This window comes from Athene noctua, chromosome 24 (genome assembly GCF_965140245.1).
Source record: "Athene noctua chromosome 24, bAthNoc1.hap1.1, whole genome shotgun sequence".
Classification (NCBI taxonomy): Eukaryota; Metazoa; Chordata; class Aves; order Strigiformes; family Strigidae; genus Athene; species Athene noctua.
The window spans coordinates 5,514,255-5,530,164 of NC_134060.1; the positions used below are offsets into that span (position 1 = coordinate 5,514,255).

At 58.8% G+C, this 15,910-nt stretch overlaps 1 protein-coding gene across 3 annotated transcripts in view; it reads left to right on the forward strand.

Moving 5' to 3' along the window:
- Positions 1-2,811: 2,811 nt before the first annotated feature.
- The window catches only part of PTPRU (protein tyrosine phosphatase receptor type U), a 74,614-nt gene continuing 61,515 nt past the window's right edge, over positions 2,812-15,910 (forward strand). For all 3 annotated transcript variants that reach the window (XM_074926385.1, XM_074926386.1, XM_074926387.1), the window contains exon 1: positions 2,812-2,966. In XM_074926385.1, coding sequence (XP_074782486.1) covers positions 2,894-2,966 — 73 coding nt within the window. In that variant the 5' untranslated portion in view covers positions 2,812-2,893. The remainder of the gene's footprint in view (positions 2,967-15,910) is intronic.

A 15,910-nucleotide genomic window follows, 5' to 3' on the forward strand; every position in this document is an offset into this window, starting at 1 on the left:
CTGGTTTGTCCCTGGATCCCTGGGGACAGATGCATCCTTGCAAACAAGTGCCACCATGGTGCTAACCTGCCTGGGGGGTTTGCTGCGAGCAACTGGAGGGCACTGGGAATGGAAGGAACATGTGCACCCCTGTGGCACAGGGAAGGGTGACACTGGGGACATTACCAGGAGGAGTGTTTGGAGCTGGAAGCTCTGGGGTGACCCCAGCCCTGCTCAGTTCCTGCCCAGGGGAGCTGCTGCGGCCTGACAGGAGGAGGAGGCAGGGAGGGGGCTGTGCAGTGTCCCCCGGGGATGTGCAGTGTCCCTAGGTCAGCACAGTGTCCCCAAGGGCTGTGCAGTGTCCCCGGGTCAGTGCAGTGTCCCCAGGGGAGGTGCAGTGTCCCCGGGTCAGTGCAGGGTCCCCAGGTCAGTGCAGTGTCCCCAAGGGCTGTGCAGTGTCCCCGGGTCAGTGCAGTGTCCCCAGGGGAGGTGCAGTGTCCCCAGGCTGTCAGCAGAGCCCCCTGACGCCAGCAGACTCCTTTGCTCCGATTGCACCAAGGCTGGGGCTCGGGGTGGGGGACACATCACACGTGGGGCCATGGGGTCAGGGCTGTCCCTGGGGCAGGGCCACACTCCCAGACTGGCCCAAACACACACACCACCCCGCAGCCCCGCAACCCCCACCCTGTAGCCTTCCTCCCACCCTCCTCCTCTTCCTCCCTGCCGGGATGAAGGCCCTGCAAAACAGGCTGTTATGCTGGGCTCTGATTTAGCTGGTGCATCCCGGGTTTTCCACGAGGTAAATTAAGTGATCGTCCCGTCCCAGGGAGCACCCGCCATCATTTACTCAGCAAAAAGCATTTCAGCTCGCAGGAAAAGTTCGTCTTTGAAATTAAGTTGCAATGATGCAGCTGGGGCTGGGGTTGAAACTGCAGCAGCAAAGCTTCATCGGGGAAAGTGTGTTGGGGTGCCTGCTCCTTCGCCCGTACCCCAAGAACTGGCCCCGGGGGTGGTTTGTGCTCCCCAGTTTTCCTGGTAAGTGTTTCTCCAGGGCTGGATTTGACCCCAAATAAATAATCCAGCCCCACGTGGAGAAGCAGCACAGCAGCATCCCCGGGGATGAGATGAACTTGGATGAAGTTTGTTGGTGCTGGTGCGTGGCTTTGTCTCGCTTCCAGGCCTGGGGGGTTCATGGGGCTCAGCAACACCCGGGTACTATCCCCTGTCCCCCCCTCACCCTGCGGGGTGCTGCCTGGTCGTGCAGGACAGGGCTGCATCATCGCAGGGTGCTGCTAATGCCAGGGCTTCTCCCTGTGTGATTTGGGGTACAAAGTCCCAACATTTCCAGCACTGTCCCCTCCACCTACCAAGTTTTCAGCTGCCCAAGCAGTTTCCCAGCCCAGAGTCACAGCCAGGGCTTAGGTGACCCAAGCACGGATCACGCTGCAAAGCTGAGGCAAAGCTCCCCTGCTCCTTGCCCCAAACCTTTGGAAAAACATTTTCCTCCAGAAATAGGGCCAGAGAGGATGTCAGCGAACAAGGCGCCTTTCATCCCCGCTGGCACTGCTGGCGGGGACACCCGGGGGCTGCCAGCGCTCTGTGCCTCCTCCTGCGCCTGCGCCCCGCAGCCCTGGCTGGGAAAGGGCCAGAGATTTTCCTCCTTTTACACCCTTTTGGGTTTTTCTCCTTCTTGCTCGCTCCAAGTTACGTCCGGCCCCTTCCTCCATTCATCACCCCCTTCCCGCCCCAGGGGACGGAGACTTTGCTGGGTGTCACCAGGGTCCCACGCGCCACTGCCACCCCCACAGAGCCGTGTCCAGGTTTCCATGTCACCATCCTGCGGGTGAAGGTGTCACGTCCCTGTCCCTCGAGGACATCCAGCAGGACACAGCAGCTCGTGGCAGACGACCGGGGTGGGGGACATTTGGGGTCTGAGGACCCCCCAGTGCGGGCAGGAGCCTTTGTCCCCGGTGCCCAGCCCACGGCGAGCACCCTGCAGCCCCGGGCATGGCCCATGGGTGCTGGGGGGGGCACCCAGGGGCTGGGGGCACCCACTCCGCTGTGGGTGTCACCCCCCCTTCACTCAGCTCTGTGAGGGTCGGGAGTCCCACCTGCAGCTCCCACCCACCCCAGTAACCCCCTGCTCAGCCTCCTCCCAGCACCCGCTCTGCAGCTGGGGACCCCCCAGGACACACACTCCAGCTTGGGGGGACCCTCCAGCCATGGCCCCTGGGGACACTCGGGGGGACCCCCCAGCCATGGCCCCTGGGGACACCCTGCCGTAGGTGGGGACCCGCCTGCAGCCGGGGACCCCCCTCAGCTGGGCACCGGCCCCACACCCCGCACCCCGGCAACCAGGGACCCCCCCAAAGCCTCGCACCCCCTTGCCCCCACGGAGACCTCCCCGCACCACAGGACACCCCCCCCGCGCCGCTGTACACCGGGGGACCCTCCTGAGACAGGGGACACCCCACAACCGGGCCGCCGCCGCCCGACGCACCCGGGGTCCCCCCTTACACACTCCCCCCCCCTCCCCGTTCACCCGGCGCCAACTCCGCACCCGCGCCCCCCCAAGCAGCCGCCGCTCCCGGACACCCCGCGGTATCGGGACTCCCCCCCCCTCCGGTGGCGGCGGGGCGGGGGCGGGGCTCGCTCTGCGCGTGCGCGCGGCGGCCGGCAGGGGGCGCCCTCGGCCTGCCCGCGGCGGCGGCGGCGGGGCCCGCGCGGCGGTGACGTCACGGGCGGGGGGAGCCGCCGCCGCCGCGCGGGCGCCGCTATTTGAGGCGCGGGGCGGGCGCGCGTGCCCCGCTGCGCCGCCGCGCAGGATCCGCGGGCCCGCAGGCGGCGGCGGCGGCGGGTGGTGGCGGCCACAGCCCCTCCGCCCCGCCGCCCCCCCCACCCCCCTTCCCGCACCATGCGAAGCGCCCGGGCGCTGCTGCTAGCCCTCGCCCTGCGGGTCTGCGCGCTGGACACCGAGACTCCCGCCGGTAGGAGCGGAGCGGGGTACGGGGCGGGGGGGGGGTGTGTGCGGGTCCTGTTTGCTCCGTGGGCGCTTCCCGGCGCTGGGACACGGAGGCGGCTCCGCCAGTCCCGTCCCGCCGCCCGGGCTTCCTCGGGGCGAGCGAGTTCGGGACGGCGGTGGCCGGGGCTCGCCGGAGGGGCTCGGCTGCGCTTTCCGCCCCGCGTCTGCACGGTCGGGGCGGAGGAGTCCACCGGCCTCCGCTGGCTCGCCGGTACCGGCGCCACGTCCATTCCTCGTCCGTCCTCCCCACCGGTGTACCTCGCGAAGGAAAACTTCACCCCGGTGGCAGCGGAGGTTCCCTTGCGAGGGGAGCCCTGCCGGGGGTTCGGGGCTGCGGCGAGCAGCCGCCGGGGCCGGTACGGCGGGCACCGCCGTCGGGAGCGCGGCTGGGGCGGGAGCCGCGGAAGCCCCGGGCGAGCGGCGACGGGATCCGTTAGTTGTTCGCCGGCGCCGCTCGGCCCGGGGGGTCCCGGGGGCTTTGGGGACCCCGCGGGAGGAACAGGTGGCGGCCGAGGCCGCTCTCCGGTTGCAGCCTCTTTATGTCGCGGGGCTATAATTAGAGTTTTACCAACGCGCCATCGATTTTTAAAAATTAATTTATTTTTTAAACTTATATTTAAATTTTTTTTTTCTCCTTTCCTCTGAGCGCTTTAGCGTTGAGATCTGCTCCCCCCGGGGAAGGAGCATGGCCGGACCCTGCGAGCCGGGGCTGGCGGCAGGAACGAGGGGGACACACACCCCCCCCAGCCCCTTCCCAGCCCCTTTGGGTGGCAGGATGGGGGCTGGGGCTTGGGTGCTTCTGGGTGGTGGAATTTGCAGTTTCCGAGGTGCTGTCGGGGGCTGTGGGTGCTTTTTGTAGGGAAAACTGAGGCACGGGGGAGAAGGGAGCTGGTGCCGTGCTCCAAGGGGGCCCCAGTGCTGCAGCCTCCGGCTCTTGCGCGATGCTCTGTGCATTAAGGTCTATTTTTGCTCGTTTTAAAAAATTTTTTTACCGTTAAAATGAAACGGCTCACCTGCCTGCAGTCCCCACGTTGGTGCATTGATTTGGTTGTTGGGGTTTTTTTTGGGTAGTGGCCTTTCTCCAAAAATTATGAATAGTGGCACCCATCAGCAGAAAACAAAATCAGGCTGACCCGTGCGGAGGGGGGATGATGGATGGGAGAAATACAAAGCAGCCGAGGCTCTTCACAGCTCACGTGAGGTGGAGGAGATGGGGAGGGAAAGGGCTTATATTTTGTTGGGGCAGCTGGAGGGGCGAGAGGTGTCTGCTGGGGTGGGGGGAGATGCTGGTCTGGGCACGGAGCAGCCCCGTGCTTCAGGGCACAGCAAGGAGGCAATAGGGAAACTGAGGCACGCAGCTGGTGAGGGGCTTAGAGTCAGAGGAAGGGGCTTCTTCACCCCACCCCCCCCGGCTGTCAGAGGGGGGGTCCTGAGCTGTGCTGCTCCCCAGTTCTGGGCTGTGTGTCTGTGGCTGTCACAGCTGCAGCCCGCGAGGGGCTGGGGGGACAGTAGTGGGGGCCCAGCGCTGCTGGGGGGGCTTAGTGGGGGGACTCCCCCTCCCAAGCAAACCCCTTCCCCAATGTGGGTTTCCTTCCCGGCAAGACAGCATTTGCAAAGAGCAGGATTGAGCCTGTTCGGGTGTAAATCAGGAGCGTGTTTACTCCAGCGTTTCCCCGGGTGGATTCAGAGCGGGCTCAGCTCCATGGAGGGGCTGTGGCTGGCTGGCGGCGAGGGGTCTGCTTCCAGCCCCTACCTCTTTCCCAGGCTGTTTTTTGCATGAATCCTGGCATTCGCTCCTGCCGATGCGGTTTTGCCAGCTGCGGGGACATCACTAGGCTCGTCCCTGTGGAGCTCGGGGCTGCACGGCAGGGCTGCTAAAAAATATTTCAGCCATCTGTGTGTGTTCTGGGGTCACCAGAGACCCCAAAGCCTGTTATGGGGAGGACCAGCAGCTTGACTCTGTAGGTATTTGAAAGATAGGTGGCTTTCTTGCTGCTCCTTTGCAAGGAAGGAGCACAGTATGATCCCTCTTATGAATGGGGAAACTGAGGCACGGCGTGCCTGTGACTGCCTGACCGCGCTGAGAGAGTGGCTGAGCTGGGAGGGAAACTGGGTGCCCTGATCGCAGCCTCCCCACTGGCTTGAGGTGCTCTTTGCTCCGTCGGGGAGCGTGCAAACTTTTGGAGTTCATTAAGATTTCACAGTGACTGAGCTGTCGGTGCCCGTCTGCCTTGTGCTTGTCACGGAGGGGCCTGGGGTGGTGCCCAGAGGCGTTTGCTGACCCTCCGAACCCTGTCCCTTGTGCTCTTGTGCTGTCAGCTGGCTGTGACGGGGACCTGTGAGTTGGCACCTGTGTGATTTGCTGGTCCCACCTTTCCTCTCTGGGCTCTTTGCAATAACAGCTGGAGCCCCTCCCCTTGCTAAAACCCTCTGCCTGGGAGCGGGCCGGCGCGCAGGGCTCCAGCCTGGGCCATGGGGCAGCGGGTTTTGCAGGCTCTGCGCTTCCCTCCTCCTCCTGCCTTCCCCCTGCTCTGGAAGGGTGCAGTTCCCCTTCTCTGTATGGCACTCACGCACCCCAAAACTTCAGCAGTAAGGTACTCTCCAGGTGTACACCAGCATGTGCCCCCCCCGCTGTTTTTTGGCAGCAGGGACAGCCGGGGGGGACCCCTGTCCGCAGCCACCAGCGCTTCGCGGCACTCCTGCCATAACTATGCGGAAGCTGTTTGCACTTGGGTTTGACTGCATTAGCAGCAATTAAGCAAATAAAATATTTGGGTTTGCAGCTTTCACTGAAGAGGTTGGTGTTGCCGGGGAGCCCCAGGCTGGGGTTGGTGGCGCGAGGACTGGTTTAGGGGGAGCTGGGGTGGGGGGGGGTGGGGTGTTGGTTGTGTTGGATGAACCCCTTGTTGGGGGCCAGGCAGGAGCATTGGGATCACCCGAGGGACCTGTCACCCCCCCGGACAGCCCTCGCAGGGTGGCAGGAGGTGGCACAGGTGACCCCAATCCTGCTGTGGTTGTGTTGTCTCGGCTGAGTGAATGGGAACTGCTGAGCAGACGCTGTCCCCAGGGCTGGGATTGGGGTCGGGGAGCGGAACAAATCTGCCCGGCGTCCCCCCGGCCGTTAACCGTTAACCGCAGCATCTTCATCAGGGGGGCACGGGGGCATGCTCGGAGAAGGCGGGGGAGGGATGCTGTGTTTGTGCGTATCAGTGCAGGGTGGGTGGGGGGTTATCCCAGGGTGCTACTGTCAGCCCCCTCTGCCAGCCGCGGGGTGCTGGGGCAGGATCAGTGTTTTGTGCTCCCTGGTTGCCTGATCCTGCTCTTCCCAGCGTTTTGCCCGGGGTTTATTTCCCTCCACCTGGCTGCCGATGGGCTCTCCCATGCCAGGGCATTTTTTTCTCCACACCCCGCCTTCACCACGCACATAAAATGTGCAAGAGCATTACATTTTCCTTGTCGGATTGTTTCGGGCTTGGATTTTTTTTTCCCCCCTGCCTGTTGTGCCGTGCTGGCAAAGAGCCTCTTGCTTGCTCCTACGTGTGTGTTTTTAATGCCCGGGGAGTGCCAGGGCCTTTCCCAGAGCACCCAGACAGTGCAAACAGCCCCCAGGCTCCTGCGCCGGGATGCGCTGGAAAATCCTGTTGATGTGCCCAAGTGTGCCCAGAGCTGAAGTTTCCTGCTCCCCAGCCCTTGGCTCTCCAGTGTCCCTTCTCCACGCACTGGAGCGTGGTGGATCTCCCCCATCTGCGGGGGTGAAGCAGCGTTTAGGGATGCTCTGAGTGATGCTGATGCTCCTGGATGGACCTGTCCCTCTGGCTCCAGATCTGCAGCTCTGTGGTGGAGGGAGCAATACCTGTTTTTCACCAAGACTTTCACTTGCTTCATTTTTGCCCTTTTCTCCTTGTTCCAAAACTCCCATTTCATGATTTTCCTATGAGTGCTCGGACCTGCCCAGGCCTTGGGAACAGGGATCCTGGTGAGTCACCTCCTGGCCTGAACTGCACATTTTTCCCTTTGTTATCCAAATCCAAACCAAGACAAACCAGCCCCATTCCAGCTTCCTTGGGAGCTTTCCCAGAGCAAAGCCCAGCAGGATCAGGGTCCTTGGAGGAGCAGGGACACCCCCTGGGAGACAAAAGTAGATGCTTGTTGGTGGCTTTGACCCCTGCCCTAGCTGTGACAACCTCCCTGCTGCCTGTTGATGTTGGTTTTTCCCCTGACTGCACCTGGGATAGAGCGTTTCCATCGCAAGCAACCCATCACCCCATCCTTGCTCTGCAGAGGGGCTGAGAGCCCTAAGCACCCCATAAAAATCCTTGCTTGGCTACAACCCCCTCCAGGGATTTGCTGCTTTGCTCTTGGCGGTCATGCAAGGGTTAAGCACGAGGGACTGATGAGGCAGAGACAGGTAAATCCTGCTGCATGCTCAGAACTGGGAGGTGGCACAGGCTCTGGAGAGCCTTATCGACACAGCCTTGCCATCTGCCTGCTTAAACCTCCATAAATAAGCTTTTTAATAATCTATTATTAACATGCACTATAATTGTCTTATTAGACATGTCTGGGAACCTTTAGTTACTGCGTGATTAAATGTCAAGATTCCCAAACCTCCTCTTCTCCCTGACAGCAGCTTGGGATTTGCTTTGCAGCTTTCCTGCTCTCCCATTCCAGGCTGGAGCACCCCCCTTGGACTTGGGGAAACTGAGGCTTTCCTCTCCGGACAAGCAGAATTCCCAGCAATTAGTCCTCCAGATCTAATTGCCTCCTTGTTGGCAGCCTTAAAATAAATAAGTCCTGGAGATGGAGCTTTTTCTTTCCGCTGCAGGTGGCCTGGCAGAAGCTGCTGCTGATTTTTCTCTGTGCTGGGATGGATGTGGGTGGGTGATGGGGTGAGGGAGAGGGGGGTGCCAGCCTGTGGTGCCTCGGCCCTTCCTGGCTGGAGAGGGGGTCCTGGGGACACAGGAGCTGCTCTTAATTGCTGGGTGAAGGGCATCTCTGAGGAGGAAGAGGGCTGTGGGGCTGGTGGGTGCTGGAGGGACTTCCCTGAGTGTTCCCTGAGCTGTTTTCCTTCTTGGCCCTGGGAACGGCTTCTACACCCTCTGCCTGGATTGAAAACCAAAGTCCAGCTCTGCTCCAGCTTCTGAAAGTGAGGGCAGAGCCCCTGCCCGGCTCCTGCCTGCGGGGTCAGCCGTGTCCCCTGCTAGCACAGAGGGGCTCACAAGGGCTGCCCTCCTGGGCTGTTGTTTTTTGGTTTTGTTTAAAAAAAAAAAAAAAGTTCCTGCTTGCTGGGCTGTTGTGAGCTGCAGCTCATCCCTTGGCTGTTTTTGTACCCCTCTGGGTCCTGGCTGGTGTGTCGCACCCCGGGTTTGCAGCACCCCCCTGTGCCTGGGTGGGGGTGGGACAGATGTCCTGGGGTAGCCCATGGCTTTCCTACAGGCTTAAGGGGCTCAGGGTTTGCACCCCAATTTCTGCCTCCCAGAGAGTGAATCCGAGCATGGATCGTGGCAGCTGTGTGCTCTGTGAGCCAGGATGGGGCTGTCCCTGTCTTCTGTCCCCGTGTACCTCTGCCAGACCCCAAATCTGGGTGCTGGTGCTCTGCTCACTGCATGAGGAGGACCCCAAAGCTGCCCTGCTTGTGGGGTGGGGGTGTGGTGTGGGGGGCCCTTCCCGTGGGGTGACCAGCCATCAGGGGGTCCCAGAGCAGCTGTCACTCATGAGTGTAAGCAGTGGGAGTGCAGGAGGGTGATGCTCCTGCAGTTTGGGGTTCAGTGGGGCTGTGGGGCCCTGGTGTGACACCACCACCCCCCCCACCCCCCCATGCCTGGCAGACTCACAGCATGAAGGAGCCTCCTGACTGTCTTTGGCTATAAATTTGTTGTTTCCTGACCCTTCTGCACCCCAAAGTGCTCCAGATGTTGAGGAAATAGGAGCTGTGTGAGGGTTGGTGGGTGCTTGGCACCCCTCCTGCACCCGGTTCCCTGTCCCCCCCAAGCATCCTGCACTGGCTCTGGTGGTCCCAGCTCGGTGTTGGGGTCAGTCCTGTTGCTGATGGGGGGAGCAGGGATATGCTCTCTGCCTGCACACCCAGGGGTGGGCTCTGACTGTAGGTGGGCAGGGGGCTGGGAAGGCCCCCCCATCCCGGGTGGGGATGCAGTGGGGAGCGGCGCATTGCACCCTCACTGCAGCTGGGGGGTGTAAATGTGTTGCAGCCAGAGCAACTCTCTGAATATTTGTCATACACTGTTTTTTTTGTTGTTGCATTTTTTTTTGATTTGGCTTGAAAAGTATTGGAGAATTGCCCACAATGGAGTTGTTGTGCTGGTGCAGACCTCGCTGGCTCCCTGCGGCTGCAGCTTTCCTGGGCTGCACAGGGCTGGCAGAGGGTCTATCCCTCCCTGCTCTGGGGCTGGGCTCTGCCCCAGGGTGGCACCCACCGGGTGCTGGGGCCCCCCTTGCTCTGGGGAGCCCACCATAAGCCGGTAAACTGCTTTGATTTCCTGGACCCGCCATGTGGATCAGACCTTTATTGATGTTTAGTTAATGAGGGTTGTGGCCGGCATGCAGTGGCTGGCTGGCTTGAGATGCTCTGAGCTCTCCCAGGGCAGGATGAGGGGATGGGGACCCCGATGACCTGATGTGTCTTAATGAGGCCACTGTCCCCGCTGCTGCTGTCGGTGCCTGCAGATGACGGTGTGTGGAGAGGAGCCGTGGCAGCCCCTGGGCATTTGAGCCTGGCGTGGCGCTTCATGCCAGAGACCTTCAGCCTAATTAGCCCAGTTGAGGAGCAAGGGCTGCTCTGGTCCAGTGTGTTTCACCCTGCAGTCAGGCTGTCAGCTGCTGGATGGGACATTGGGAGGAGAATGTCACCAGAGGCGAGTGGTGGCCAGCATGGAAGAGGAGATGAAACACTTGCTGCAGCCCAGCTGCTCCCTCACTGGGGGGGCTCATCTTTGGGGTGCTGCCTGGGGGTTCTCTTGCTGTTCTGACAGAAGATGGTGAAAATGGCTTTTTCTCTAGTGGGCCAAAGTGGATGGAGCATCGTGGCCACTTGTTTAGAGGCAAAGGCAGGTGAAGGGACAGACTATGGACAAGCTGCATTTCCTTGCTTGGATGGATTTAGAGGTGTCTGTGGAGCTGCTGTAGTTTTGGGGGTGCTCTGCAGGGCTCTTCGGGGTGCAGCCCCCCTCCCTGTCCTGAGCTGCATGGCCCCTGTGCTTCAGTTCCTCCCCTTACATCTTGAACTGTGATGGTGGAGGGTCCAACAGCAGGGATTTTAAAACCTGGGTAGCAAGTCCAGTCAGATCCATCCAAGGATGGTGTCTCCCCTGAAGCCCTTGTCCTGCTGCTGGCAGCCCACCTGTGGGGACAAGGACCTGTCATGGTGCAGGGCAGCCCCACACACCCTCGAGTGCTAGGTCCCAGGTCATGCAAATCTCCTCACCCCTTGACAGTGCATCCCTGCCTGCCTGTTAGCAGAGGTAATACCTTGTGTAAATAGAAGAATAAATGTTCTTCACATAATCACTAGGTGCTGCAATTTGGCTAATTGAATTAGCAGAGGTGGATGATCCCTGGTCACCCTCCTGGCATCTCAGAGTCCCTGCTGGGATGTCTGGTTCTGTGGTTTTTGGGTGTCAAGGGGACATCTGCCTCTGCACCTGATGGAGATGGGTGCTGGAGTTTTTCCGTGTGTTTTTGGGGAAGGAGCAGCTCGGGAGTCACTTTTGAAGCCCCCCCCCCCCCCCCAGTGCCAGGTCAGGCTCTGGCGTCTCCCTGTGGGGATGTGGCACAGGTTTGGCCACTGCCCAGCTGGGTCTTTTCCCAAGGACGCTCCTATTTCTGCTTATTTTTAACTGTATTTTCAGCTGTCTGCTGAGTGATAACATCCCATTGATTTTCTGCAGCCAGCAATCAGCCTGCTTTCCTTGGATTATAGCAGAATCAACCAAAGCAGAGCATCTCTGTGTTGGGCTATTTCTTTTTTTATTAGTGGAACTTTTTTAGTATCTCACCCGGTTTCCAGTCTGGGGAGCTGCTGCTCTCTGTGCCTGACTCTGAGCAGCATTTCTCAGGGTAAGGGGCCTGTCTCTTGCCTTTCTTCCCACAGGGTGGCTGGGCTGTCCTGCTTGGGCTGGGTTTGGTGGCTGCAGCCAGTTGAGGATGGGAGCTGGGACCTTGCCGGGGCAGGATGCATGCGGGGAGGGGGTGCAAGGTGCTCCCAGGGCATTGCAAGTTGCTGTGTGCACTTTCAGCCTTGCTGCAGGGTCTTTTCTCTGACCATCCATGTCCACCAAATCTTTCAGTTATTGCTGCATAATTAGTGTAATGCCAGAGTTTCTAGTGCATAACCAGTGCATGGGCTGAGGATGCAGGGCCAGCCCTGCCATGGGGATGGGGGCAGCCCTGGGACCCAGCAGCCGGGCAGGGTGGGAGCACAGTGCCTTGGTCAAACTGTCTGCCCAGAGCCAGGGCTGCAAGCAGGGTCCTGACGGGGTCGTGCCTGGGCCCAGGGGGAGCGGTGGGACACCCTGTTGTGGGGGCATGGGGGATGCTGAGGTGGGACAGAGGTTGAATCCTGGTCTGCAGGAGCAAGAATAAAAAAACTTGGGGAAGGAAATAGCAGGAATGAGCCTTTGGGTGTCTGAAATTGTGGTGTGGTGGCAGCAGGGGGGGTTAGAGGAATGGAGTCTTGTGTGATGAGAGCTGCTGGGGGTTGGTGATTTTGGGGGGACTGAATGGGGTGCTGCAGGTGAGGCCCGTGCCCAACGTGCTTGCTGCTTAGCAGCAGTTTTCCCTTTTCTGGAGCTGGACAGAGGGTCCTGAGCCTTCCTGTGGGGGACATGCCAAAAATCCAGCCCTGGAGGGTGATACCTTTCCCTGCTGGGCTGGGGAGGGGCACCCGGGCAGGGGTTCTGGGGTGCTGCCATGAGCTGGGGAAGTGGGTCCCCGCGTGGGAGCAATCAAAGAGAAGGAAGGGAAGGAGGTGGGATGTGTGATGGGCAGAGGTACCATGCACCCTCTCAGCTGCCAGTGCCATCTGTGAACCCATCCTGTGCCCCAGCTATTGGCCATGAATTAATCTTGTGTGACCAAACTCAGGGTTTTGCTGTTGGGGATGCAGATTCAAACCCAGTGGTTCTGTGCGCTGAGTCTGCCAGGTCTCAGCAGTGCAGCAGCACCACGGTGTCCCTGCCAGGGCGCTGCTCCTGCCTGCTCCCATCAGGGCTGGAGAGGGCAGGGGGTGGGCTCCTGCCTGCATCTCAGCTGAGTTTTGATAGGACCTCTGAGAATAAAGAGAATGGGATGGACTTTGAGCAGCTTTCCAGAAAAAAGGGAAATTTGATTTTTTTTTTGACCATTTGCAAAGCAAACCCAGCTTTGCAGCTGGTGCTGCCAGTGACGGAGTGGGAGGTATTAAAAGCAATAAATAAGCTGTTGAGGAAAGGCATCTGCAGGCTTCTGCAGCTCTGGATTTACAATGTGCTGTCCCTAAGTGCCAGCTGCTTTTATACCTAATGCCTGTACCCAGGGGACCTGAGGAAATTAGCTGCCTGGTTAAGAGGTATTAACCTCTGGGAGCACTGGGTGGCACTGGGATGCTGGTGGAAACCCTCAGATGAGTTTGTCGGAGCTGCTGGTTTTTACCCTGGCCTGGGGGAGGGATGGGTGCTTGAGCTGGGACTGACCATGGGTGGCTGAGCCCAACTTGGGGACTGGTAAAAAAGCACTTGCTAATAGGAGGTTTGGGCTTGATTGGCCACGTCCTCACCTTTACCTGGCTGAAAGACACCCAGCATGCTCCTCAAAGCCATGACATGGACTCCCTGGGCATGGAGCACCTTTTAATTCCCCCCATGGGGCCTTCTGCTGGTGGCTGTAACTTCGCAGCAGATCCTGTCTGTGGCCCCTGTTTAATAGCAAAGGGTTTAGCTGAGCACGTGCCTCCACAGCGCTGGCAGCTGGGCCCGTGTGTGATTGATGTGCCCACATCAGCTGCATCACCACCTTTAAACCCCGGTGTCAATCTTCCCACGTTGCTTTTCCCAGCTCTCCCGGAGCAATGGGAGGAGGATGTCGACCTGGATTTTGCATTGCACCGAGATGTGCTCCTGCTCTGCCCCAACCTTCCTCCCTGCTCCTCTTCCTCCCATTCTGACTTTTCCTGAGGGTTGTGGAGCAGATGCTGGGCACGATGGGGACCGTGCAGCCCTGTCACCGGCTGGTTTTGCCACGCGAGGGCTCTTCGGCAACGCAAGCGGCTCCCTTCTCTGCCTTGAAAGGCCATAAATAACCCGGCTGAGCTGAGCTGCCTCCCTGCTGACACTGGCACACGCTCCATCACAGGAGGATTAGCCCACTGGCGTGCTTCGCTCCCATATCCATCACCACGGAGAGGTGCTGCTTGGAGGGCGAGAGGCTGTGGTGGGGCACACTGGGGGTTTTCCCCACCTTCATCCCCTGCAAAATGGGGTTGGTTTGGAAAACTGGGTCTTTCCTGTGATTTCTGCAGCCGGAGCTGGTGTCGGAGCTCCCTGGTGATGCTGCTGTTGTGTCCTGGGGCAGCTGCTTTTCCTGCCTGAACTTGTGCCCAGGGAATATCTCCGTGGCCTCGGGGGTTCCCCAAGAGCAGCACTTCACTGTCAGAGCTCATGGCCCTGGTCTCTCTGGGTCTGTGGGCATGTGGGGTGCATAGGCTTCAGCAGGGCCAGGGGGACCTGATGGTAATAAAGGAGCCAGGAGGAGAAAGAGGCTTTTCCCCCCTCTTTTTTCCAATTTACTTTCCGATTTTTTTGCCCCCTTTTTACCCCCCAAGGTTTCAGGTGGCTCCATAGCACAGGAGCTGTAATTGCATAGTAAGCAATCGATAATGACAGGACAGAGGTTTCCAAAGACCTGCCTTGTTTTTCTTCCTATGAAGCTGAAGAGGCAGCCCTGACTATGTTAATTAAGTGATGGTTCATTATTAAAGCACTTGTGTTGCAGGTTAGTGGCCTCCTGGCTGGGGAGCTTGAGGGTGTTTCTGTGCTGCAGGACCTCTCTGACCTGGGTATAAATAATGGAGAGATGATGCTGGTCCTTCCCTGGGGAGCAGTGCTGGCTGGATCTAGGTGCTGTGCAGGGACAGCACTTGGATGGGGTGTTAAATACACACATCTGCTCCAGTTGTGGGGCCAAAACCTCCCAGCTTGTGCCCCACAGCTTTGCTGCAAAACAGCTGGGGAGTTGCAGTGCCTGGTTGTACCCACACCAGGGTGATGCAGCACCCTGGTCCCAGCAGTGCTGCCCCCCCCCGGGAGCTGCTGTGGGGGGTGGGAGGGAAGTGGAGCTGCATTTTGCAGCTGGATGTGCCCCAAGGAAGGACTCCGACTGGCAAGGTTAGTTATTCCCCTGTTGCTTTTAAATGCGTTTTCATGATAAGGTGATGCATGGCACAGCCGGTACTTGCCCAAGCACAGGCTGCCCCGTGGCATTGCAAACCCTTCCGAGTTGTATTTTTCCCAGTTGCATTTGCTCTCCCCAGGCTTGGGGATGCCTGTAACAAATCCACATCTCCCAGTTGCCCCCTGTCCCTGGGGTCCCTTGGAGGCTCCTGAGGCCAGAGCTGGGGCTGGGCACTTGCTGTGGGAGGTTTAACACCTCCATGGTAAAAATCAGAGTCTTTAACAGGCAAAAAAAGAGATTTATGTCTTACGTAGTTGCTAGTAGACGGATATTGTTCTCCTAGTCCTGCACTTTCCAAACACTGAGGTTATCAGGCATAAGTGACTTATTATGCAAATCCTCTGTCTTAATATCTGGCTGCTCTCTCCCTGGAATTGCATTGGCTAAACCCCATGCGTTATTTGAGCTGCTAATGTTTACACATTAGCTTCTTTGGCTAATATACAAGGCTTCAAGTTGCAAATTGATGTTTCTTACAGCTGAGCAAATTCTTTTTCTATTAAATGCAATATTTAAAATGATTTGGAGAAGCAAAACAAACTACTGGTGAGAATTTTAATGGAGCTGCTTTCCATATTCTTCTAATCAGCTTTTATCGGAGCCAGGAAATCGGTAATATTTTTTTTAAATGTTTCTATTTTGCAGAAGTAGGGAACAGAGAGGAACAGGGAGGGTGTTTATTGTAATCTCCAGTGTGTGTAGTGCACAAAAACATTTGCAGGTGCCTGTTGTGTTTGTGCCCCTTTGAGTGTGCAAAGTGCAGCTAAGGGGGGGGGTTTAGCTCCCCTTTTCCTGGGCTAGAGGAGGTTTTCCCACTGCTGAGACCAAAACCCCAGGGTGTTTGTGCTTGGCTGGGGTTGTTATGGAGCTGAGGAGGTGCCCTGGATGGTGGGGGGTCTCCATCAGCATGAGGTGCTGGGATGCTGCAGCACAGGACACGCTCTTGGTTTTCTTGCCGAGCTGGATTCCTCGGTGCATCACCCCCTGAGCAGGTCCTGAACCCCTGTAGCATCATCCCCCCAGGGAGTCTGAGCTTCCCGCAGATAGAAGTGGGGTTTCCAATCCCACATCCGTTAATAACCTCGACCGGGAGCCTGCGGTATGTCATGTGCAAGATCTTGCTGGGTAAGAAGTTTATCTAATTTTAGATGAATTGCGGTAAGTATTCCCTATCCCCCGTGTCTGCTGGCGCCCGGAGGAAAGCGGCTCCTGGCGTTTCCTTCCCAGGGCATGTTCCCATAGGAGCATGCAGAGGAAATTGCCTTTAAATAGCAGCCGGGATCTGGGTGGTGGGAGGCTGGCTTGGCTCCTCGGGTGTGCTGAGGAAGGATGGCATCTTGTCAGCATCTGCTGGAGCAGGGTTCTGCATCCCAGCAAACCCCAGCTCCCTGGGCTTTCTGCCGGGCTGCTGGTGTTATGTATGGGACTTTGCCAAATCACCGGCGTGCCTCAGTTTCCCCATTTGCA